Raw genomic sequence first — 25,948 nt, 5'->3', positions numbered from 1 at the left:
GCTGGCTGGCTGGCTGGCTGGCTGGCTTTTCACCGGCAATTTATTGTTCGGCCCGGAGGCAACGGTCGGCTCCCGTTTCCTTTCCGCGTTTACGCCGATGCCGCGCTGCTCTGAATATTTCAAACGAGTCGAACCGACCCTCGAATCCCGCCCTCTCCCCGGCGAGCCATCTTCGCTCGCCGATCGGTCACCCCCTTTCCTCAGGAATTCTATTCAGAAATCGCGCCGATTCCGCCGGAAAACCGCGACGAAACGCGTACATTCTGCTCGTCTGGGTTGCAGGTGATACCGCTGCTGATGATCGAGGCCTGCGTGCTCGTGTCCATCCCCCTGATCGCGCTGCACAGGATGTTCGTCACTACGATCGACGTCAAGTACGTTTATTTGGTATTTCTTTGGAATTCTTCATTCGTTCGAGATATATGGGAGGAGGTTCCGTTACGTAGAGAAGATTGAGTGTTCCTCGAGTCAGCTATGGTGTAGTGCGAATGAAGAGATAAAGGGAACCGGTGCTAAGTGGGAATGTCAGATACAATGGAAATTAGAATAGAATACGACGCGAGGAATGTTCGAGTGGCAAGGCTGAGGTTTAACCGGAAGTTTTGTTCGCGCAGGCTCGGCGGCCGCAGTCGCTACGAGATCCCGTCGATCCCCCGGTTCTACGACCTACGAAACCCCCGGTCCCTCAAGGTAGGCGCCTTCTAATTAACCTTTCGCCACGCTTCTCCAATTAACCGTTACGTAGGCGGGCGGATCTCCGCGATCTCTCGCCGAACGGAAACGAGATACGGATCGTTGAATCGGGGCGTGGAATTCGGAAACGAGGGCCCATCGATTTCTCTCGCGTCGATATGATTCTCCGTTAATTGTCTCCGGCACGGAACGTATCTTTATCTCCGAGGCTGCACGCGAGTCTTGCCTCTCGTAAGCAATTTATCGGGGAATACCCAGGAGAAAAATTCCTCGCGGCCGAAAGAGACGAGGAGACTCCGCTACGATGAATTGATTATAAGACGGCGCGGCTATTTTTCATGTTGTCCACCCTTCGCAGGGCTTTCGTCCTACTTATTGCGCGCGGCAGCTACGGAGAATGTCCTGAACGGTTGCAGTGTTCTCGACATTTGAGAATTTCGGAATGTGGAAGCCAAAGAATTAGAAACACAGGAATCCAGCAGTCTGGAAAGCTAGACATTTAGAAATTCGGACGTCTAGAAATTTAGTGGCCTGAAAAATTTAGGAACCCAGAAATCTAGCAGTCTGGAAAGCTAGAAATTTATAAATCTGGACATCTAAGAATTCAGAGACCTTAAAATTTAGGAACCTAGAAATCTAGCAGCCTGGAAACCTAGAAATTTATAAATCTGGACACCTAGAAATTCAGAAACCTTAAAATTCAGGAACCTAGAAATCTAGCAGCCTGGAAACCTAGAAATTTCGAGATCCAGGCATCTAGAAATCTTGAAATATAAAATACAGAAATATGGAAATCAGTAAATCGAAGCTACAGAAACGAAGGATCGCTAGTCTCGAAAATATGCGATTCTCCGACGATACCAACGAGATCCCCGCACCGATCGCCAGCGGAATAATCGAAAGAGATAAGGGTGCCACCGCGCTGCGGGAACGATAAAGTTCACGGAGACACTGGCAGCCGGTGGTGGCATCGGGAAGAAAGATGGCCGTTGTTCTCTTTTTTCCGAGAGAACGTTCGTTCATCCCCCGCGTCCCGCGCGTCGATGTCGAATCGATAGGGGTGAAAAGACGATGCGATATTTTATTTTCGGTCCGCTGTCACCCTTCGTTACTCGTAACTGGCATCGATTCGCCGGTCCCCGTCCGGCTGCGGAAGGCGCGCAGCGGCGCCGATGGTCCCACGGGAACACCCGAGACCCGCCGCGCGCGTGTATACGTCCATCTTCTTCATCCGTCACCGTCATCGCGGCCCGATCGTCCTCTATTATCGATATTCCCAGCAGAGCAGGCTCTCCAAACTCGATTCCGATCTATTCCGCGGAACGAATTTGCGACCCGGTGCAACTGCTATTATCCGGCCGTTAACCCATCTCCTATCGAAAACGATTCTTTCCTCTAAGTTTCAAGGAAATCGCGTTTTCTCGTTGAAAACAGCTTCGCGTAAAAGATATTGAAGTTTCTTGAAAATATCGCTGAACGTTTATTCGAAGTGCTACTGTCTTCCCTGTCACACGGATTCGGGTCGAATCGAATTTTGTTGGATACGATATGCGAAAGAGGGTATAGTCATGGAGAACTTTGACCTTTCAGTTTATGTTACATTGAGAAACTGTTGCGACTTGAGTTTTCAGGTTTTACTTGGCAGTGTTAATGAAACGGAGTGAAATGGGTTAAATGAAATCCTCGAGAACAAAAACCGATAGGAACTTTAATAAGTAACACCGGATGGTGTTTCGAGCGTCACTGACGATCGGATCGGGACGTTCTATGAGTGATCGATTCCTATTAGAGAAACGTCTTGCTAAACGAAAACCGTTTCGTTAATGCCAATATCGGAGACCTCGGAATATCCCATGCGAGGATGAATTATTTTCAATATTCCAAAACCGATGTTATTTTCTCAAACATTTAACCCTTCGCATTCAGAAAGAGTGCCGCAGAAAATCCTCGTCCAGAAAACAGCAAGATTAAAATACGGACAGGGAGCATGCGGCTGAAAGGAAATCGAAGCAGATCAAAGGAAAGTTTGATCGAAAAGCCGCAGAATCCCCCTGGAAATCGATAGTCCGACGAGTTTCAGGGCTCTTGACCGACTGTTGCGATTTCGACGGGGCTGCGTAACCTATCGGGTCACGCGAGCGTCGGCGAGGAATGCCGGGGGATTCCTTCGGGTGTGTGCGCGTCTGTCTTGGTTCGACGCAGCATCGGGTGCAAGCTCCGTGGACGGAGCGGTCTCTTCCCCGAGGAAGCTGCTCGGGGAGAGGGTGGCGGGTCAGCATCGGCAGCATCAGCAGCATCAGCGGCGCGTTACCCCGGTTCGGTTCCGTTCGGTTCGGTTCCGTTCCGTTCCATCGCCGCGAGGAGGTCGAGGGAGCGCGGCGCGGCGCGGCGCGCGCGGACCGGCGCAGCCACCGCTTCAAACTCCCGGGGGCAGAGGGGAACAAAGAGAAAGGGCGTTCGTGTGCGCGTTCCACCTACATCCCTATGCGGAACGGAGACGAAAGGATGCCGCGGGGAGGAACGGGGACGCTGCCGCAGCGATGGAGCCGACCGATACTTTCGAAAGCGTGGAAAACCAGAGAGCAGCCTGCCAGCCGGTGAACGAGGGGTTCTCTTATTCTCTTAACCGGTTAACTGTGGCATTCAGCTCGAAACTCCGTCGAATCCCTCGCGTAAAATAGACGAAGGCAGCCGGTATTCGAACGGGAGAAGGCAAACAGAGTTGTATGTTTGTTTGGAAAAGTTAGTGTCAGCTTGGAGTTCAGGGTGACGTCTATTCGCCGGGCGCTGTTAATCAAGACTCTTAAGGGTTTCGTTAGGCTCTGATACGCTCGAGACCGTAGCTGGTTCTCCGATTGAACCTTCGTATCGAAGGGGAGGAACTCGGTTAACGAATGGAACGCGGAGTGGAGACGAAAGTCGGAGGAGGAAATGCTGTTACGTGGCGCGCGTCGGAAGGACTCGCGGCCGTGACGAAGCTACGGAAAGCGGCAGCGAAACAGCTAAGCGGAGATCGTCGATATCGCTCGTGAGGGCATCATTCCCATCGCTATAGGCGGACGAGCCTCGCGCAGCGAGAAAGGGGGAGGCGAAGTGAAACGGGGCGAGAGCCGTTCGAGGGAGTCGGCCAGTGGGGGAGGAGAGGCCGGGAGAACGGCGGCGCTGAGGGGTAAGAGAACGCGCAGCTGGTGGATCAATACGCCCGTCCGTTCTTGCCCCTCCGGGTTGTCGCGCGCTCCCTTTTGCAACGTTCCGCCCCTACGGGAACGTCTATCGGAAGATGCGACGCTCGTTTTCTCTTTCGCCGCCTAATTCCCTCGTAAACTCGTCTCTCTCTCCCACCGGCGACCCTTCAACCCTTTCCTCTTTTTCTTTCTTGGCCAGCAGTCGGCATTAGCTGGCTTTCCTCCGCGAATCGCGTCTTCTCGACGGTTTCTTTCGCGTTCCAATGCCCCGCGCGCCTCCCCGTTCAATGGGAATAATCTCTCTTCCTGTTTCCGAAAGAATTCTGCTGGATCCGGACGCCGCTGAACGGTAACCGGCGTAAATTCGTGTACGGGGTAGCTCTATTTCGCGGACAGTCGAGTGCCATTCTTCCGCCGGGTTCATAATGGCTCGCGGAAACATCGCGTTTAATGGAGAAGAGTTATCGGAGGATAAGGAGCAAGGTTCGATCGTTCGAGGGTGCCGATTGAAATCTCTCGCGAGAGAACCGGGGACGAACGCGGTTTCCGCTCGAATACTTTAGCCGCGTTGCGTGCCACCGCGGGTGGATTTATCCGACGAGGGAACTTTCCAGGAGAACGGATACTGGACGGACGGTTTCGTATTCGAGATCTGTGGTCCGCGATCGCGTGATTAACGCGAATTGAAATTCCGCGGAAGCGGACGGTTAGCCGTGACCTTTTCGCGAGCGGAAGCGCCGCGTCGAGCGTTTTTCCGGTGCCCCTTCCAGCGATCCACCAGCGAGCGACACCGAAAAGAATCTCCTCTTCCCTCGTCGCGGAATTTTCGTAGATCGTAGGATCGTTCCGCGCGAAGTGCCAGTTACGTACCCGTCACGCTGAAAATCCGCGACGATAATTCCCGTGCGGCGGTTCGCGACACCGCGTTTCATCGATTCGGGACACGTTCGGGCCGATTCTATAGCCCCGGCTCGCGTAACGCCGGCCGAGAGGAGGGTCAAAGAGAGAGAGAGAAAGAGAGAGAGAGGGAGAGAGTACGGTCGGGAGAGGCGAAGATAAAGCTGGCCGCGAGAATAATTCGAGTATTTTGAGTAGTTTGAATAGACAGCCAATGCCAGCGGTAGAGTTCGAGGCAGCCGGTGGCGGTGGCAGCACAGTCCCCTGGCCCTCGGCAACGTCGAGGGTTACTTTCCTCCCTTTCTCTGGCTCCCTTCTTCAGCCTGGCCGCGCTGCTCTCCCTGCCTCTCCCGCCTCCCTCCGTCCCTGTTCCCTCGAGCCCCGCACGCGGAATATACGCGGCCAGACAGGCGCAGTAGCCGGTATTTCCACCCTCACCGCCGCCGCCGCCGTGTGCCTCGAGCGCGGACGAGCGCGGACCAGGCGGAGAGGGTGCGCGTTCGGCGCGTTCGCCGCTGGTGGGGCTGCGAGGCTGGAGGAGAAGCAACCCCTAGAAGCTGGTGGGGAAGGGGCAGGGTGCGGAAGCGGCGCCGACACCGAGCGACGCAGTGCCGTCGGGACGCTCGACCGTGCGATACCGCCTCCGCCAACATTCGACCGGACTCGAGTCGCCAGCGGCGAGACCAGCCACGGTAGCTATCCTCCACCACCACCCTTGCGTTCCGCGAACGACCGCGGACCAGTCCATGGATCCGTCGTCCTGACGTCCGCTTCCGGGGACGGGAAACACCTTCCGCCGCTCGGGAAACGCGGCCGAATCGTCTAACCTCGAGGGCGTGAGGCCAGGCGGGACGAACGACTCCTTTCGATCCGATCGAAAGAAGACGCGCGAAGGAAACCGGATAAAGAGGACCCGAGGGAGGCTGCCGGCGCTGACGTCGCCGACGCACGCCCCGCTTTCTCTGCGATGGACACACGACGCACCGATCGGACACTTGCCGGGGATATTGTCTTGTCACAGCAGTACGCCTTTCAAGAGTTACTGGTGTGATGGGACATTGTCCTCGTTTGGTGACCCTCGCCAAACCGACCCCAGCTGCGTACTTTCAGTGCTTCCGGCCGCGTTTCCGCGATCCTTCGAGAATACAGAGAACGGGAGGGGGAGAGAGAGACGTTGGGAACAGTGTTCCACGATCTTGTGACTCGTGAACGTCGTCGAGGCCTAGGTAAAGGGAGGAGAACCGTAGAGCTTTCAGGGGATTCGCTGGATTTTCAGACGTACGACAGGATCGTCTTTTCCTCGGCAGTTTCGCTAGATTCGGGGAAGCGCCGGTGTTCGTCTCGCCGCGAGAAATCGAAGCCTTGTCCAGGTGTACCCGGGTTGTCGTCGGATCCCGGAAGGTGCGGCTGACAGTTGCGCTAGCCGGAGGCTTTCGCCGACGAAAGTCCCGGCGAATAAGCCTCGACCTGTTCGCCGAGTCGTCGGCTGTCCGAATTCACCGATAAGGAAGTCTTCGTTTCCCAACCCCTAAATCCCTGCGGGCTGCGAGCGGCAGAATCGCATCGTGCACGGACTCGCAAGATGGCCGAGCCACCGACGTCGTCGTCGCTGTGTTTTCGCCGCGTGTCAGCGGTTCCCGGGCTCGACGCGTTCTCGCGAGCGAGGAGAACCGTTCCGGTTCGATATTCCACGGGAAACTGCTCGCTCGATCTATTTCGAACCTTCGGCGAGCCTCGCTCTCCTCGAACGAACGTGTTTGATAGGTGAAAAGGGAAGGAAAGTTGGATCCGGGTTTTCTCCGTCCGTGTCCAGTTGCATGGGATTCATCCCTGATCGATCGAAGGAAACGCGGAGGAGCGTCGACGGATCTTGCTCAAAGTTTCCGTCCGTGTCGAGAACGATTCCCCGACGTTCCACTGGCGTCGCAGCCAGAGTTTCATTGAGACCGCGTTACCTCTGACGACGCCAGCTGCGAAACATCGCGAAATCGTTGCTGCCGCGCGAGGCTCGCGGCCGGAAACTCGGAGGAAGACTCATCGGGAGGGCTGAAACGAGCCACAGGGAAATCGTGGTTGGCCCAGTTCTTAGGAGGGAGCACCGTGGTTACGCTAACAGGCCCGAAACGTCCGCGACCGTTTATTGAATAATGAATCAGGCTTGTTTCCGTGCGCGACTCGATGTACCGAATTAGAGCGGCGCCACGGCGGGGTAGTGGAGAACTCGAACGGGGTCGATGAAAAGGTTAACGCCGGGTTTAGGTCGATCGTTAGGCTTTCTCTTTCCCTCCGAGCCTCTCTCTGTCTCTCTCTCTTTCGCTCTAACTATCGCTCACCATCGTCGTCGTCGTCGTCGTCGTCGTCGTCGTCGTCGTTGGCTCCCCCTCTAGGGTTGCTTGGTTTCCCCAGTTTCGATCAGAGTTTCTGCTAGCCACGAGACGTTCGATCGGCGTCCGAATGACGTACACGGATCGCAACCCTCCTCTCTCTCTCTCTCTGCTACGCTGCTCGCACACACGGCCGACATGCAGCTAAAAAAGCTTCCTCCCTTTCGCGCCCTTCCGGCCGCTAATTCATCAGACAACTGTAAACACCGAGTACTGGCACAGGCCTCTGGTGAACCACGGAAACGGGGATCCGAGCGGAACGCCGAGTGACATTCGTCGTTCGATCCTAGAATCGAACCGTGTCGTCGACAGATCTCACGATCGAGTCGATCCCCGAATTTCCTCGGAACGGAATCAGTGCGAGGAAGATCGAGGTTCCCTCCGATCATCGTTCGCAAACGGTCGCCGCATCGACGGTTCCTTGACCGTCTGCCTATGAAACGGCTGTCGGGCCTCGTTCGTCAAGTTCACGGCGACGGTTCTAGATCGGAATCACCGGGGAGCGAACGTGTAACCTTCCTGCGACGAGGAAGCTGATAAAAGTGAACGCGAAGCCTGGCGCCGGAGGAACGAAGGAAGAAATCGATGAAGGTTTTCAGTGGTTACCGCGAGAACGAGATCGTTAGGACGGATTCGGGGCCGGCGTATCGCGGTGAGAATTGATTAGCCGTTGGATTAACGGGCGCGGCACGTCTACGATTCGAAAGAGAAGAGAAGCTTGGAGGTCGGTCGTCGGTCGGAGTCGGATTTCACGGATGACGCTGGTGTTGTCGGTGTTGGTGGCGGCGGCGGTGGTGGTGGTGTGCCGGTATTGGTGCTCGTGCCCAACCCTCGTAGGTGCACGTGGAGGTGGTTGCTAGTGCTGGTGCTGGTGATGGTGTAGTGGTGGTGGTGCTGGTGTTGGGGGTGGCTTGTCATCTAACCTTCCTGCCGGCTGGTAGAGGGCACAGCCGCCAGGCGGCGATGCTCGCCGGAACCGAGCGGGGAGTTAGGGGAGTCGAGAGAGAAAGAGGGAAACAGAGAGAGAGAGAGAGAGCGAGAGAGAGAGGGAGAGAGAGAGAGAGAGATCGACGAGAAAGCCCCGTTTCGCCGATGGCTAGTCGCTGCTCGCTTCAAGCTCGTGCGCACCGTGCTCCGCGAAATCCTGAGGGAACGAACGAGCAACCTGCTATGTGGAAGAACGGGGGTCGTCCTCGGTTCAGATCGAGCGGACGAGGGATCCGAGCTGCGAGCAGATCGTGTAGAGACGAAGGAAAGAGAGAAAGAGCGAAAGATCTCCGCCATGTTCATCCCCCGTGAGAGACACCTTAGACAAGAGAACCCTATAGATGTGTAGAGCCTAGAGTATTCACACGGTCGCGAGCCAGATGTCGTTGTTGTGTAGACATTGTTATAGATTAGATAGAGGTCCGTTTTAGACATCTGTATTACGTGTACATTATGTATGTATATCTATCTACGTATGTATGTACCGGGGTAATAGATCTAGATTCCACCGGGCAGATAGCGACCACTATTTGTACACTTCGCTTCGTCACGCGTTCACCGTCGCTCACGGATGTTTCGTCACTGTTGTTCCTCGTGGTTTCCCGATGGAAATCGGAAGACGTTGCGCTGGCTGCTTCTCGGGTGTACGCTCGACGGTGCCTGCTTCGAGAAGCAGCGCGCGGTCGTCCGAGGAACGAGTGATCAAATGTTTCTCAAACGACGGTGTAGATGTTTGTATCGACGCGATCGCGACCATACGCTATTTTCGTGTTTCGAGAAGCCCGTGAACGGTAGACGTTCAACGAAACGCGAGAGCTCTGATCTCGCGGCCAATTCACACTGGAATCACCGAGCCTCTTCGACGAGTCGCGATAGTAATGATTTCGACGATAGTAAGACGAGAATTTTCAGATCGTTTCGATTCCGGTGGTTCCAGTGAACGACGCGCAATTAGCATGCATTGCGCGTTGTGGTGGCCCGCGGGATCGAGCTCCGCCGAGCACACACACGCTAATCGTGATCGCGTATTGTTCCGAGCACCACTGCCCGTTACGTATCATAGAAATGCACACGTAGAGTCGGAGAGCTTCCGCGAGACGATGACTCGCGGAACGATCTGCGCCGATCGGACATCGATCTCCCGCGAGATTCTCCCCTTTTAGGGGAGGCATGTACAAAGGCCGCTTAAACGAGCAATGCGACATCGAATATTGAATAAATCCAATGAAGTGTGAACGACGAACCGTCTATTTCGATATGCCTTCCTTGATCCACGAACCGAGAACGAAACGAAACGACTGCGCTCGCGAGGAACCGACGAATTATTCGGTGTTTAGTTCGAAACGCGACGAATGCCATTAGCAATCACTCTGACCATTCGTTCCTGCGAATTTCAAGAGATCCACTGTTCACTTCTATTTAGAGAACAGTTGTTCAAGCCACATGCAACACTTTCGTATCGATAACAGGGTAGTCTGATCCGAAAACACGCGCAACCAATAACATTGATTTCCACGAAACGAATCCGGGAATCTTCGCCGCGAGGTTCGCTCGTTATTACGCGGCGAGGGGTTAAAAGAGGTTGCCCGACGGAACACGGGAGCCAGCGTGATTCGTTACACGCGTAAACGTCCATTAGGATAATTACACCGCGCCGTGATCGAAGGGGTTGCGCCCCGCCGCGCCGCGGAGGAAACAAGGCGCCGCGTTCCGAGGTGTCCCCGCGACGGAGCCGCTTTCTCGCCGGGAAGGACGAGCAAAAGGCCGCGCGGCTCAATTTATTTTAATTTGGACGATATTAGTTTTAATTAAGGCGCACAATTAACGCGCGGAACGAGCCGTCATCGCCGTCGCTGTCGGCGTCGGCCGGCTCCAAATGAAAATAACTTCGCTTTAAAGACTTTACGGCGAGTTCTCGAGGGGGATACGACGCCGGTTAAAGCCCGAGAACCCTCGCCGGGGCGAGTGCGCGCGTGGCTGCACGCGTTCGAGTGCGCCGCGACGAGGGCACACGCTGCGAACGCGAATTCGCCTTTACACGCGATCGCTTCCATTCAAATTAACTGCCTACCAAGTTACTCCGTCAAGTCGCAAATGGAGCTTCGCTTTCTGGGAGACTCGCTCGAACGGACGGGGAAACGAAATTTCAGTAATGACCGACGTTTCTTCGTCTGGAATAGTGACTCTTTGCGCTCGGAAATTTCTCATAGGAATATTTAACGTTTCTTGACAAAGAGGATATTCTTTGAAACTATCTCGAACAGAGATCACAAGTACACCGAGGAACAAAGCTATTTTATTCCAATATCTCAGGTGTCGAGGCATCATGCAAAGTTCATTAAATATCAGATTTTAGTTTCAGAGTGCAAAATATAATCGTAAATGTAACACTGCGATTTTCTAGAACACCCGATTAACCCTCCACCCTCCGAAGTTTCTCGCTAGAAATATTTAACACTTTTTGACGAGACGAATATTCTTTGAAGCTAACTCGAAGGGAAATCAGAAGTATATTGAGGGACAAAGCTATTTATTCCAGTATTTCACGTATCGAGGCATTATACGAAGTTCAACATTAAATGTCACGTTTCATAATTTCACTGCGTCGAATCAAGTAACTGAGAGTCACCTCCCGAGTGCAAAGGGTTAATAAACGAAACGTCTTCAATCTCGTTTCTTCGTCTGTCGAATCGAGTCTTTCGGAAAACCAACTTCGCGGGATAACTCGGTAAGCAGTCGATTCGAACGAAAACGATCGCGTGTAGTTCGAACCGATCGTACGAAGCCGGACCTTCATTTTCCTAAACTGCCGCGACTCCGTCTTCCAATTCCCTCCGAACGATGGCTCGTTTATTCCTTTCTAATTCGGGAGACCGTAATTGCGACACGCGACGGCCGCAGGATGGGAGCCGGATCCTCGCAAGGATCCATAAAGAAACCGTATCGAACGGTTCGAGTCCCGGCGCTGTTGCTTTTCCCTCGTGTCGGCTCTCTCCCGAGGTTCCTCCCCCTCGGGCTTTTCTCTCCCTCGGTTTGTGTATCCGGCGCCCGCGTTATTGGATCAATACGCGGGGTTCCAATTAATCCACGGGGGGTCCCCTCGACAGATGGCCTATGGAAAACATCATACCCTCCCGCGTTAACCCTCTTAAATCGCGACCGCCTAGCGTCTGCGTCTTCCACGCACTCCAGCAGCCCGCGACTCAGCGCCGCTCTCGATCGCGCTCGATCCGCGAGACGATTATTCTCGGCGCTAACCTAACCAGACGGAATCGTTCGCTGCGGCTTTCGGGTATCGGGGTCATACGCTATTCCGCCTTTCCGTGGAATTATTCAACGTTTCTGGCAAGTATTTTAACAATCATTCGGCCGCAAGTTGAGGAACAACACTGTCTTCCTTGAATATTCGATAGTAACCCTTTGCCGGGAAGAAATGCTTATGTTTGGAATTAGAGGTTACTAACGAATGGTTTGATTACTTGAATGGAAAGAGATTGGTGTATAGTTTCCCTTGTTTATATCGTCTAAGCAGTCGATGTAGAATTTCGTATCTTGCAAGTTTTGTGCATCGAAGAGTTCAATTAATATTGATTAACTTTAGGGTTTCTCTGTGGAAAGTAGAATTTATCTTTATTTCTTAACCCCTTCTATGGTTTCTCTCTCAATCATTGTACATAATTCATTAGAGAAACTGTGAAACTAGTTACAATGAATAACAGAAAAACAATATTCGACTCGGGAGAATTAAGCGATATTTGTATTTCTCGAATTGTTTGAAATCTTCGCTACGAGTCTGACGCGACGTTGCAGAGCAAGGGGTTCAGAGAAATAGTAAGGTGAATACCGCGAAAGTGAACATCCATTGGGATTCGAACACCGAAAGGCATTGTCGACGCGACCGGGTTATCTCAGCCTGCTATTCATCAATCTTCCATGATACGTTTTGGACGTGTACCTCTTTTAAGAGCTAATGCAAGTTGCCATCGTCAGTAGTTCATCGCTAGAACCCGAGAAGTCGGATGGAGTTTCGAGGCCCGAGTCAAAATAGACCAAGACAAAACTGTCTAGAAACTTCAGGTGCGACGGCAACCCGAGAAGCAGCTAAGAGTTAAATTAGGTCGTGCTTTGTTAATCAGTTCATTAGCTAGGACGCCGCGAGGTTCGCTCGAGTTTTTCAGCTACAAGCTTCCTTAACGGAAATGCCAGCTAAACGGATTAACCGAATCCATTAGCTGGGCTGATCCGCGGTCAGTTTTTCATAGGAAAGGGGAAAAAGATCGTTGACCAAGCTGTTTGCCGTGGATTTCGTCTTATCGGCTTTTCGTTAGACCCTCTCGCAAAAAAGGACCTCCATCGGCATCGAAGGATCCGGCCATCCATCTGTTCGAGGACTCGCGTCGAGGGTGAGGCGGCAAAAAATTTAATCCACTATTACCGCCCGACGAGTAAGGAAACCCCTGGCTGACGGTAGCAGGGCGTTCTTCGGTTACACCGGAAGGAGGATCCTCGTCTCGATCCGAAGAGAAAGATCCGTCGAGATTCGAGGGCGACCCGTGACACCCGAGAACTGCGAAACGACGCTAATCTGTTCCGTCGCGGAAGCATTACACCCCCGTTGGAAACAGGAATCGCCGGGAGAAACGGGAACGAGGGTAATCTCGCGGTAAAATCGTGTGGTCTTCACCGGGGATGACTTCTATTTGTAGCCCCTTGCCGAGTAACGACGAGTGGGAAGGTATTTCTAGGTCGACTTAATGAAAATCGCCGTTATTACGCGCGGATCGAAGCGAAACGCTATTTAGGAAGTTTAACAGATTAGTTGTAGTCTAAGGAATAATTATTCTGCAGTGCTATCGATGTTCCAGCTTCAAAATGTGAATGTCGGATGAACAAAATTCTGTTGCTACCTCGGGAAACGTTATTTAGGAAGTTTAACAGATCAGTTGTAGTCTAATGACTAATTCTTCTGCAGTACTATCGATGTTCCAGCTTTAAAATGTAAATGTCGGATGAACAAAATTCTGTTGCTACCTCGCGAAAGATCAATGGCAGAATAAACTCGAAATAAATTACGCGAGGCGATAGTTTCGATCTCTTTCGAAGCGTCGTTCACCGAAGCGACGAAGGCGCCATTTTGTCGGGCGACTGTTTAGCTGCCGCGGAACGGTATCCGAATCGAAACTTCTGGTTTTAGATTAACGATCGTCAGTCCCGAGTTATTCGCGCGATCGCTGTAAACTGCTCGACGGTTTCGAAATCTAGCTCGCTCTTATTAGCGAGCGGATCATCGATTCCGCTGGTTTCACGCGCTAACGAGCAGTCGGAGTTTCCGATCGTCGGTCTCGCGGCCCGAATGAGTCCGGCTCGGGAGCAGAAAGAGACGAGAACGCGAACATCGTCTCGCTTCCCGGACAGAACGAGCTTCCTCTCGCTGTTCCGCGCGTCGATCGTCGACCAATTAACCCCCTAACGGTCGAGAACAGCGGAGAGAGGCCGATGCAGCCGCATTTTTCGTCCGTATCAGAATGTTCGTTACGCGACAACGTTGGGAAAGTTTCGAAGCTCGTCGGGGATAATTATCACGGTAGGATGTTCTGAAACTTCCATCGCTGGAAAACCGATGTTTACACGTTCTCCTTTAATCAGAACGGCCTACAGAGGTTTCAAGATTATTTTCTCGATCTAGATTACTACGCAATTGCAACCTTCGCGATAGATTTCGCTTCAGATTAACCCTCTGAAGAGGAAAACTCTTCGAAGCAGGCAGAACTCGCATATGAAGCTAAATTATACATTTCTCATAAGTAATTAAATCATTCGCTCGCAACTTGGTATTCCAAACGTGAACATTTCATCTGAAATGTCGGCATTCGTCCACAGAGGGTTAACATACCGTTCTCTCACTGAATATTATTCGCGAGTGATTGACGCTGATGAAGTTCGACCATTTGAACTTTCAACTTCAAATGTCGACGCCTCCGACTAAAAGCTTCTTAGAACGATAAACCCGATCGGGGAGCGGCCGATGGATAAATCGAACGATGAAAGTTGTCGAGTGGCGGGCAACGTCTAACCGATCGAACGATCCGTCGCGTAGACGCGATTAGCGTATTCGCAGCGGAACAACGGCGGACGTGCAGCTCCGCGATCCGGGCGTGGCTCTGTTTGCGTTTAATTAATCGCGTCCCTCGCGGCGCGGCGTCGCGGAAACGACTTCATTCGAGCCGGCAACCTGGAAATACTTATTATTCAAGACCACTGATCCACTTCGACTCGGTTCCGCTGGAATCGAGTGTCCTCGAACGCGCGCCGACTTCCCGCGAGCACTGGAAACTCGCGTCTCGTCGGATCGCCGGCCGAATTAACTCGCCCAGAGGTCCGACGAACTTCCGACTCGAACTGTTGCGCCGTTGGATACGCAACTGCCGATCGTGCGGCGCCTAGGAATCGGTTTGTCCGGGGGAAGCTGGTATCAACGGTTGCTACCCCTGCTTTAGAAGTCTAATTAACGGCTTAGTTTCTCGGCAGAGAATGTGACGACGCGAGAACCACTGGAAATTATTTAGCAGGCGATAGAAAGCTGAACTAGAAGTTTCGCACGCGAGGCGGTAATTTTGTGTGGACCGAATCGAATAAAGACGTGATCTACACTCCGATCAAACGACGAGAAGGTGACCGGAACTAAGTTTCAGATTCTGTGCAACATCGTAGGAAACCTTATGATAGAGAGGAACCAAAGTAGAAGTTAGTTGCCGATGATACTCTTTGGAATCGAATCTCCGCGCCGGACATCGATAGTTCAGATCAGATTACTCGAAGCTAGACCAAGTCGCGAGATCTCCTCGGGCGTAAGGGAGAACGTTCAACCCGGGGTAAATCGTCTGCGACCTGGAATCGAGTTAGAACAGGGAACGACTGTAGTATTGGTCGGTACAGCGAGAATCTGCAGCTCCATGGAACAGCTGCATTACCGACAGTCCTCTCTCTCTCGATGTACCAACCGCGAAACGTCAGGAGATTCTCGTAGTTCCGACGTTCCACGCAATTCGAGGCAGCGTTCCGGCAGCAACCCCTCGCGCAGGGGATGAATTAGCATATATGGATTTCGAATAGTGGGAACCATTTTAAGCCGCTTCATAAATGTTTAATGAAGTCCGAGGAGGAAAGTTGACCGTCTACGATTAAACGCACGTCGAAATATAATCCGATCCTCGAATGTCTACGGCTGCCTGAAATAAAGTTGCAGCCGCGGAACGGCAGGGGAGCGAGTTAAGGGCGGCACTTTTACCGCACGCGTAAAAATAAACTCGGGAAAGTATCTGGGCGCATCGTGTCGCGGAAAACGGCGAACAGTTTGCCGAGGCGGAAAAGGTTATTCCCTCTCGAGGAGCTGGAGTGGAGCGCGGCCGCTTGAATATTAATACCGCGTCGTAAAATATTCTGCCCCGTATTGTTCCCCTGCTTGAAAATCACGGGCACGAGCCGTTAATCAGTTTGTACGTCGCATTTCTTTGGAGGCGTCTTCATTTCTACCGATGATCTATTCCCTTCGAGGGTCGAACAAATTTTTACGTTATAATATCGAGGCTCGGGATGAAGCTTCGAATTCAACACTAGAACTACCAGTCAAAATGACTGGCTTCAGTTTTTCTTTCGCAATTATTGATATCTTCAAAGCATTGAAAACTTCGTAATATCCCTATAATGTAACAAAACTATATGTTTAGCTCTATACCTGGGAAACTTTCCTCAGCATTTTTTTCTAGCACCCATACTTTTTAACACTAGAACTACCGTAACAGTCAAAATGACTGATTTCAGTTTTTCTGTTTCGCAGTTATTGATATCTTCGAAGCATTGAATATTTGAAATGATTTTGAAAATAGTTTCACTTGAATACTATAATGAATGTCTGAAACCGAGAATAGTCTGTTACAATATTCATAGCGATTACATTTCAATCGTATCAAACGCTCGGTAGTTCTAGTTTAACCCTTTGCACTCGGAAGTATTTCGTTAGGAATACTAAACATTTTCTAACTAGACAAAGAAGATATCTTTTTAAATCAAATGAACGAGAAATCACAAGTAAATTGTGAAACAAAGCTATTTTACCCCAATATTTCACACACCAGTGCATTATATACAGTTCAATATTAAATATTAAGTTTTATAGTTTCACTGCATCAAATCAATTGGTGACTGAGAATCACCTCTCGAGTGCAAACGGTTAATAGATGTTCTTGCCTCTTGATCATTAGATCTTTGCAGCGAGCACAGACCCGTAACGTAGGTTCTCTTATTTTCTAATTAACTGTTAAGGTTAACGAAGATTTAAGGAGGGTAGACGCGAGAGAGCTGACGAGGCCGGGGTTAAATTCTCTCTTATGATTTATACGCTTTATGAAAAGAGGAAAGGGAAGAAGAAGTAGGAAGAGGAGAGGAAATCTCATACGGGCTCTACTTTGAATTCGGTCCGCAGGGTTTTCCATTGTCCCAGAAACGCGGTGTCGCGCGGCAGAGGAGGACAGCGCGAGTCGTATAACACTCGAAATTTCGAGACGCGCGCGGTCGACTCGAATATCCGAATTATATGCGACGCGTTGTTTTCCGGGCAATGAGCGCATCGATTCGGACGGTTCCCTTTGAAATTCTTTCTCTCTCGGACACTTTTCCCTGCCCATGAAACCGCGTCCAAGAGTTGACCGCGGGTTTATCGGTTCAAAGGTTTGTCCGGCTCTTTGCCGCGTTTCCCAGGGGATACGAATCGCAGACACGTTCGATTACACGCTTCTGTATAACAAATCTCACTCGAGAGACGATCTATGAATTCTCTCTACACGTCCATCCACGAATAATCCATCCACCTTGTAAATAGACCGCGTAGAATCGGATCATAGGATGAACTGCATCGAAAGAATCCATGTCGCATCGCAAATGTTTCTCATTTTCTGCTTCCTATTTGCAGAAGGAAACTTCGAAGATCCTCTGTTCATTAGCAATGCTTCGAAAGCTCCCCTTATTTAGCGGCAGCGAGATGATCCGATTCTTCCCTCGCGGCGAGGCGAAAATAATTGGCCTCGTCGCGAAAACTCGCGTCCAGGAATTCGCCGGTTATCGCACGGAGATCGAGGATTCGCCTCGCAGGCGAAGGTCCTGCTCAATCGTGGATCTCGAGCCGACCCCCTCTCGATCGCGGATCACGCGCTATCCCGTCCATCGAACGACTCACCCCCGACTCTCCGCTTTCCCCCGGGCTCTCGAAGCCCGAAGAGGCGGCGAACGGAGCACCGAGTCTTTTATTCTCTCCAGAGGAAGAGGATGTAGTCGCGAGGGTGCGAAGTGCCGCTTCCGAATCACGTCCACGAGGAAGCAGCACTTACCCTCACCCTGTTATCAATTTTCTGCGCGGCTCTTTTTCCTTCCCCTTGGATTCTCTGAATGGGAAAGGTGGAGGACGGACGAGGGCGCGAGTCCCACGGCGGATTCGATCGTTCCCGAAATTACGAGCCGTCCTCGAGAGGAAACAGCGGAGTTTCCGTCGCGGCGTTAATTCCCGACGTTCGACGCAATAAAACCGAGCAGGGGCGAGAGAGAGAGAGAGAGAGAGAGAGAGAGAGAGAGAGAGAGGGAGAGCTCGCGGGAATCGATACGGGAAGTTTGTCGCGCCGCTGGAAACTACGGTTCTCCGTGTTGTGGGAAACCGGCGCGCGTTCGCCGCTTAACGCGCACCTGGGGTTAACGATTGCTCGGGAAACTATTTCGTTCGGGCCAGCAGGGCCCCAAAATTGCTTCGAACGGGGGACGCGCGCTTCCTCGGCTTTTATTCCGCGAGAGAACAGCTGTAGCTTCGACCCCCTTCAGTTTTTCTGCAGCTACGCAAAGAGACGATTCCCTTGATGGTTACGATCGTTGAACTGTCTCAATATTGTGGTTGAACGTCGCGGTAACGACTCCGAGTTTTCATGTCGAAAGTTTAAAGGTGCGAATGAATTTAACCCTTTCCACTCGAGAGGCGACTCCCAATCGCCGGATGATTTGATACAGGAAAATTATAAACGTTCGTATTTACCATTAGCCTTTGTATACTGCATCGGTACGTGAAATATTGAAAGAAAATAGCTTTGTTACCTAATTTACGTATGATTTCCTGTTAAATTCATTTCAAGGAATCTTGTCTGTATCTGATTAGAAAGTATAGAACGTTTCAAGTGAAAAACTGTCGAGTGAAAAGGGTTAATTATTCAAATAACGAGAGATAGATGCGTGGTTCTCTTCTTTGGTATCTAAGATTCACAATTCAATTTCTCACGAACAGAGTTTTCAAAGGTTCGAGAAGCTCTCGTCTGCAAAGGGTTAACTCCGTCCTCGAGAGGTGACTCTCACCGCTCGATTCGACCTAGCAAGTCGAGTCATATATGCAATATCAATCGTAGATATATTACATCGACACCGATGCGTTCGTTCCTCGCGCTCGACAAGATCTCACGCGAACTCGCCTTCATCTATCCTATACAGACGCGTATACTACTCGTGTTTATTAATAATTCCATACAAAGTGGTCGGCGCGAAAACAATCTGTAATCCAATAAGGCTATCGGCGCGTACGATGCATCGCTGGCAATTTCGGAAGAAAAGCGCGACGACGTGCCTGAAACGTCTTCCCAGCGGAAGAGGTTAAAGGTCGAGGAACAGATCCTCGACGGGTAATCGAGGGAAATGATCGGCGAACCGTTCGATCGGCAGCTCTCAGAAAATCCGTTGCCGGCGAGATAGAAGTCCGAGTAATCTCGCGCTCGCGCGCGGTAACCGGTTCTATATCGGGCTCGCCGGTCAAATCGGTTAGTCCCGCTGGTATCGGTCGTTAGGCCGATTCCAGTCGCCTCGATCGACCTTCTCTTTCCAGCGGTCCGGTCTCGGCTCGGTCCACTTCCCCGCTGCCGGGTGCCGGCGGCTCGGTCGAATATTCGCGACGAGGCGCGCCGAGGCTAGGTCGAGGCGCGCGCGTCTATGGTCGAGGCAAAATCGACTGGTAGCTCGAGGCGATTCTCCTCGGCTCTCTCTACCCTCTCCCCTGCGTTCATCATCGATTTCTCGTGTTTCTCAATGGCACGCCGCGCGCGGCACGCCTCTCTCGCTCGCGCCCCTCTCGCGGGAACCGCCGCCGCCGCCGACGCCGCCGACGCCACCGACGCAGCTTTCAAAGATCGATCGCGAGCGAGACGAATAAATGGATTTTTCGACGCGAGGCTGACTCGAGAGGGATGCAAACTCGTGGGAAGCCCACCCCGCGAGCTGCTCGGCTCGCCGGGGGCGGGAGACGCGCGGCTCGCGATTCATTTGGCCGCGATCTTTCCGCGAGATCGCGCGCTTTCGTCGCTTCCAGGCTCTCTTGACCCATTCGCGGAGCGCGCTGATCAATTCCGCGCGTCGCGGGGCGAAGAATTTTTATTTCCCTCGCGTCGCGCGGCCGTTGAGATTGCAATTCGAGCCGAGGGTGGCAGGCGAACCGAGATTCAAGGTGTCGACGCTTGGAAGCGCAGGGCAATTCTTCCGAGAGATCGTTAGGGAAGAATCGGCTTTGCTGGCGGGTAGTTGTCGCGTCGAGTAAAGGGCGTGAATCGAGAAGTAGGGCTTAAAGTTTACGGAACCGGTGGCAATCGATGTCGCAAGACGTATGACCGTATCGACGCGCATATCGCAGTTTCCAGTCCTAAGGAGGTCACACTTCTGTCAATTTGCTTGTCCCGCCGCCGCTTGAAACGTGCTCGATCTAATGCTCGACTGACTTTGCTCGCTGTCTTGGCGATGACTGCGTTTAGGATTCTATATGATGTACAGACTTCCGATCAATCCACGCGAAAACATAATACCATGGTAACGCGAGCGCCGGCACCGTAATTAAGAGTCGCTTCCACGTGACAGCGGATCGCGACTTTTACCGTCACGCCTGCCGCCGCCGCGGAAACTAGAAAACGCGTTGTCACGACGCCTGGAATCGCGGATCTTAATGCCATGGGAAACCGTGTATTCAGTCCGGTAATATTGTGTTACCGTTGCGAACGGATTGGGCAACGACGAGCGTTCGCCAGACGTGACGCTTGCGCTCCGGCAGCGGGCGATATATAATCCGCGCATCGAAGATTGAAAGGGAACCGTCTACCCGATCCGCTGCTTTCCTTTTGTCCAACTTCCGATCGCAGGATCGATAACGAGTAACGGTCTCGGAGAAAAAAACCTCGAAGCTGCTCCGACGATTAACCGATCGCGTTTCTTCCGTTCCAATTCGGAGATCGAACGACACTTTTCTGTCTTTAAGACGATTCTCAACTCGCGCGAACGTTTCGTTTTCTCGTTTCCAAGGCAACGCCAGAAATGAGAATAATCAGAAGACAAAGAAACAAACTTACTTCGATTCTACGAACCGATAGGCCGGCACTTTTAGGCAGTCACTTTCAGAATTCATCGATCTCAAATCTCCCGGCTGATTAACGTGCAATTACTCTGACGTCACACGTGTCCTATTTCAGGCGACACGTACTGTACGCACGGAATCTCGCTTCCTGCAAGAGAACGGCGACCACCGGTAAGAATCTCCGAATCGGCTTTCAATTTATACCCAGGACGTCCGACGATTAACCCCTAACAGCCAAGAATACGTAATCGGGCGAAATATCCCCGAATTCCGTCGCGGGGGCTTCTATTTTCGGCGGCGATCGATCGGGCGCAGTTAACAGTTGCCGCGTCGCGTCGCGTCGCGCCGCCCGACGCGGCATTAATCTCTCGCAGGACCCGAAAGATTGGAAAGCGGCCGATCGAGGGGGAAAAAAGGGAATCGCGGGAACGAGATTAAGCGGTTTCCGCGTCGCTCTCTCGGCGAGTCGAGGGTTGGGACGGCGTTCCGGAGGCTCGCCGTCGCGCGCGCGGAACGGTGAACTCTAACGGTGTCCAGAGATCTAGGTCGCTCTACGAGGATATTACACCTTCTTCCTCGTTTTCTATTTCCACGCGCGTACGCGCGAACATAAACGGCCCGTCGCGGACGAGGGAAGGAAAGAGCGGGACCGTCGATCGGCCTCGCGCGCGACGGAGAGACCGGCGAACCTGGGACGAGCGACACAGAGAGAGAGAGAGGGAGGAAGGTGGAGAAAGGACACGGAGACCGGAGAAACCTGCAGGCAAAAACGGTCCGACGCGGACCGCTCCGTTATCGTTCCAAGCAGTCTCCTCGTGCTTCCAGCAGCTAAGATTCTCGTGTCGGATTTCGATGGAAATCCACTCGGGGGATGAAGATCGAGAAACGATCTAAGCACTGATCGCGATCGAATCAACGATTTTCTGGAAAGTCTCTTCTTTGCGCGTGGAACGCTTCGATTTCGGGGACGAGCGAAGTCGGGGCAGCCTCTTCCCGGCGCGTTTCTCTCTTTACCTGTGGCTGATAGCTTTCGGAGAGGGTTCCGGTAATTAGGGACTCACGGGAAAGAATACATCGTGCGTGCGTCCCGGTCACCGTCGGTCCGTGGTCCCTGCTCGCACCTGGTGGTCCAGCGCCAGGCTGCTGCTCGCTTCAGCAGGCCCGGCGACCAGGGTTCGTACCTGCATCCTTGAAAAGAAAACAAGAGACAACAGACGGGAGGGGAGTTTGCGTTTCTCGAGGCAGAACACGGTCGGCAGGTCGGTCGGTCCTCGTGCGCCACCTCGCCGGCTCGCTCGTCCTCTCGGCCCCTCTTTTCGCTCTCCTAACTCTCATTACCTCCCGTCTTTCCTCTGATCCTCTTCCTCGAGAAGAGTCGTGGAAAGCCTGCGAAACATCGTCGAGACGCTTGTTTTTGTCGAGTTTCAGCAAAGGGGAAGGTCAACGGAGGTTACTGCCGCGGTGTACGGGACGGGGAACTAGTGCAACGGGGCTGGGTTCGTAAACTTACGGAAACTATGGTATCTTCGTAACTGAGAGGAACGCGTTCAACCGTTTGCGCTCGATGGATATGATCGCTCGAGAAACTCGAACTTTACGATTGACGTCGGATCACTCCTGTGATCGCGATGTATCGCCGAATTACTCGAATTACTTTGTATCGAGGAATGCAGATATAGTCTAGGTCGTGTTCAGGTACCGAATATTTCCACGGAATAATACGATCGAGCGCAAAGGGTTCAAGCAATAATTCGCCGAGAGTATCGAGTATTATTCCCCAATTTTCGCTTACGCGAGGGCTCTCGGAGAAGAGGGATGAACGGGGAGAATTGGAAAAGTCGGGGGATTTGGTGAGCTCGGCGGCGAGGACGGATACGAGAGAGGCGCGAGAGACGTCGGGTCGGGAGAGTGATGGGTCGAGTCCCTTCGGATTGGGAATTGGCTAGCGAAATTTGGCCGCGCGACCTCTCGAACCGCTGGAGAACACCAAGATCGTTCGACTGCCAGCTAAATGCGTGTATGTACTTCTAACCAGGGGGATCATTATATATACCGGGGGTGGACGGTGTTAACGGAGATAGTATCGATCTTGTTATCCGGATACATGTATGCTGGTCTACGGTTATCGGTGGCACGACAATTACAAATTAATAAGACAAACATTCCTTTGGTGAGTAGCGGTGTTAGATAGAGAGTGGTAGGTGACATACTAACGACGAATAATAAGAATAATAATGGTAATAAGAATAAGAATAAAGATAATAAGAATAATAATAAATATGTAATGTACATCAATATGTATGTATACATATATATATATATATATTGTATGTGTATATATATATATATATATATGTATAATATAAATATATAGATGGATAGATACTAAGACACTACAAGATACACGGTGTTCAATTAATGAAATCGAAAGACAATCGCTCTAGTTAATACAGGCCGGGCCACGTAAACGGGAAAGCCTGTTTCCCAATCGTCTCGCAGCAACTGGAAGATCGACAATGAAAATATTCGGTGAAACACGATCGTAAGAATCGTCGCACGAAACCAATATCTCCGATCACAGATTTATTCAACTCTTCGACGTTCCGTATCCTTCTCGTTTACGTGTCCACGCTCCGCGTATAAAAAACTGATGTGTATATATATAGAAGCGACAAAATGTTCTCTAGAAACCAATCTGCCGCACTACCAGACATAGTGTTCACCACACTGACAACGAGTTTTACCAGTTATGTAGGACTCGCAGATTAACGAACAATGTTCCAACTATAAGCGATATATATATATATATATAGAAAAAATATATGTACATGTACGTATATAGTATATATATATATATATAGATTGTTATGTATACGTGTAATCTACAGAAACAGCGATTATAGACCCTGCAGCGAACCCGATCGGCACGATTAATCGCGACGCCAGCTCCCGTCGCGTACGATCGGCTCTCGTTGGCTCGGCGAGGGGAGAAAAGTCTCGACGGAACGGGGAAAAACGCTGGGGCTGCGTCTCGATCCTCTCTCGACGTCGACTGCGACGGACTCCATAGAAAACACACGCTTTTCAGCGAACGGCATCCGTCGTGGCCTATAATTTCCACTCTTAAGATCGAGCGCTCGCTGAAAGCGTCTGACCTGAACGATCGTTTCTGCGACACCGACGATATCGCGCTGGAAATTCCGTGGAAAACGGATCCCGTCGCAACTGTAACTCATCGTTAGCTTCGTTACATGTTTATCCTGTCAACCTACGGCGGGACTAGCGGAGCTGCACCTCTGCACTGCACGGTTCGGCGCGGTGCGTATCGCAAATCTAATGTCGCTGCGATTCGAGACGGATAGAAGTGTTCACTGCGATTAGATTAGACTAACGCGCACGACCATCGAAGAATTGCGCTTAGTAGCTCGAAGGTTAATGTTCTAATTATTCATATCGGACGTAGGAAGCGAGAGTTTCGAAGAGAAGCCAGAGAGAAGAATCATCCATCTTTCGCTCCCGAAAGCTAGGTATCCACCGATACGTGGACATCCGGAGAAACGCGACATCCGGTGGACCACCGGATCTCTTAAAGCCGACGAGCGGCGAGGCCGAGGTCGCGAAAAAGATGAAAAACGCGGCGGAGCCTCTGGATGACCCTGTTGCTTCAAGGTTGAGAACTGCCTCGAGGAAAAGTACGAGGGAGGAGAGATCCGGCGATGTCTCTTGAAGCGGAGCGCGTTGCGCGCGCTTGTCGCGGCCGGGAAAAGGAGGAAGCGGGAAAACGCGGAAGCAGAAAGAGCAACGCCGCTTCAGTCGGTTTCGCCTCGTCTCGCCCCGTTTCGACGGGCGGACGATCGGATCCGCGGAATCAAGGTCGGTCGGGGTATCGGATCGCCTGTCCATCCGTCTGTCCGTCTCTCTCCGGTTCCTCGGTGCGTCGAGGACACGTCGAACAATGCACGTGGAAACCCACGCATTCGACCTACGTGCAGTCGTGGGTGTTACGGATGCAACGCGACGAGGGAGCGGGACGCAGCGTCCCGGCTGCTGGTCGATAGCGGCAGACCCAAGATAGAGATACCACGCCGCGGTCAACTGTATTAACAGTCCGACGGTGGACCTGGGTCGATCGCGACCCGTATACGCATTCCCTGTCGTCGAATGCGTTTGCGTGCAATTTCACCGAATCTCCTCGCATTACTCGCTTACCGATCTGCTCGGAGAACGGTCGCGTAGCGGATACTTTCGTGACGAACGTCTGCTGTCTGTTGCTGGGAACCTGGCGCTCGTGACGTCATAGGGGCGGAGACGGGCGCTCGGAAAAATCCAATCGCAAGGCTGCCGCGCGACTCGATTGGTGCGCGTGAGCGCTTCGGCCAATCGTACGGTGGAACTGGGAATTCGCGCGAGGAAGGCGTGCGCTGTAGGGTTTGACCACTGGGACGAGAGCGCCAGGTTCGCTGCAACGCGCAGAATGTTGGAAATGGAGTGTAATTTTGTATTTCGGAAACGAACGAGGTTTCGACGCGTGTACAAGTATTTTACAGTCTAGCCTGCGTGTTATGCAAATATTGCAGCGGTTTTCTTTTGGAACAGCATGTATATTTGAGAACGAATTCAACTCTCTTCGTTTCGTTGTTCGAGTACGAACCGAGGCTTGTTCGTCGCGTTTCATTCGCGAAAATCAGAAGCTGCTGATCGCTCGAGAATGGGAAGCGCGTTCGATCGAACGGTTCCCGCGCGAATAATATCTGCCGGATCGCGCGCGTTTCTCGCGGAAGCGGGAAATATTTGCCGGATAATTAGAGTCGCGGCTGAGCCGGGCTAAATATCGGATTTTCCCTGGTCTAGTCGGCGGTATGAATTCGCGGTCGCGTCCGTCCCGCCGGCAGCGCCCTTCGTTATTCTAGCAATTTCGGGGGAAATCTCTCGGCGAACGTCATACGGCCGAGCCGCGGTCGAAAGCATTCCGAGTCGTGAAAAATCGGCTCGATCGGAATCGCTCGAGACGCGTAAATTCACCGCGGAACGGAACAGCGAGTTTCGAGAAGTTCGACGGTTCAAAGTTCTTCCTTGTTTTCGCTCCCATTCGAGAACAAATGGGAGGTACTCATTACTCTTTTATTCTTCGGACGATAAAGCCTATCGACGCCACTATGCCGACATTCGTTTTCAAAGTCAACGCTTCAGAGTTCCCGAAAAGTTCCCCTGGAAAAGAGAGAAGCCCTCCTTTTGTAAACGACCGTTCGTGTAAGCGTTAAAAATCTTTTCTATAGGGAACTAAGTTAGCCATCGAACTCTTAGGTATCCTAAGATAAATCATCTTTCATCGTTCACAGAATTGAATTCTCCTGTCGCGACTTTCGGTTTCAGCTACGCGAATCAGC

The 25,948-nt window shown here is 51.9% G+C and overlaps 2 protein-coding genes and 1 long non-coding RNA gene across 13 annotated transcripts in view; 2 read left to right on the top strand and 1 right to left on the bottom strand.

Moving 5' to 3' along the window:
• Positions 1–25,948, bottom strand: part of LOC116426755 (RNA-binding protein Musashi homolog 2) — a 188,148-nt gene that overhangs the window by 32,886 nt on the left and 129,314 nt on the right. For 3 of the 11 annotated variants that reach the window (XM_076371444.1, XM_076371448.1, XM_076371454.1), the window contains one exon: positions 21,623–21,947. The exons of 7 other annotated variants lie outside the window; for them this stretch is intronic. In XM_076371444.1, coding sequence (XP_076227559.1) covers positions 21,623–21,636 — 14 coding nt within the window. In that variant the 5' untranslated portion in view covers positions 21,637–21,947. Of the gene's footprint in view, positions 1–21,575; positions 21,948–25,948 lie in introns of all 11 variants that reach the window. One more of the 11 variants, XM_076371461.1, reaches the window with a different exon arrangement.
• The window catches only part of LOC143175014 (uncharacterized), a 78,116-nt gene that overhangs the window by 44,168 nt on the left and 8,000 nt on the right, over positions 1–25,948 (top strand). The window contains exons 3-4 of the mRNA XM_076371641.1: positions 283–374; positions 615–690. Of these exons, the coding sequence (XP_076227756.1) occupies positions 283–374; positions 615–690 (168 nt within the window). The remainder of the gene's footprint in view (positions 1–282; positions 375–614; positions 691–25,948) is intronic.
• Positions 5,228–9,385, top strand: LOC143175018 (uncharacterized). Its single transcript, XR_012999584.1, has 2 exons — positions 5,228–5,467; positions 7,353–9,385. It is a non-coding gene; the product is annotated as an uncharacterized LOC143175018 (long non-coding RNA).

This window comes from Nomia melanderi, chromosome 1 (genome assembly GCF_051020985.1).
Source record: "Nomia melanderi isolate GNS246 chromosome 1, iyNomMela1, whole genome shotgun sequence".
Taxonomy (NCBI): Eukaryota; Metazoa; Arthropoda; class Insecta; order Hymenoptera; family Halictidae; genus Nomia; species Nomia melanderi.
The sequence above is the reverse complement of the archived record's forward strand: the minus strand, read 5'-3'. Positions and strand labels throughout refer to the sequence as shown.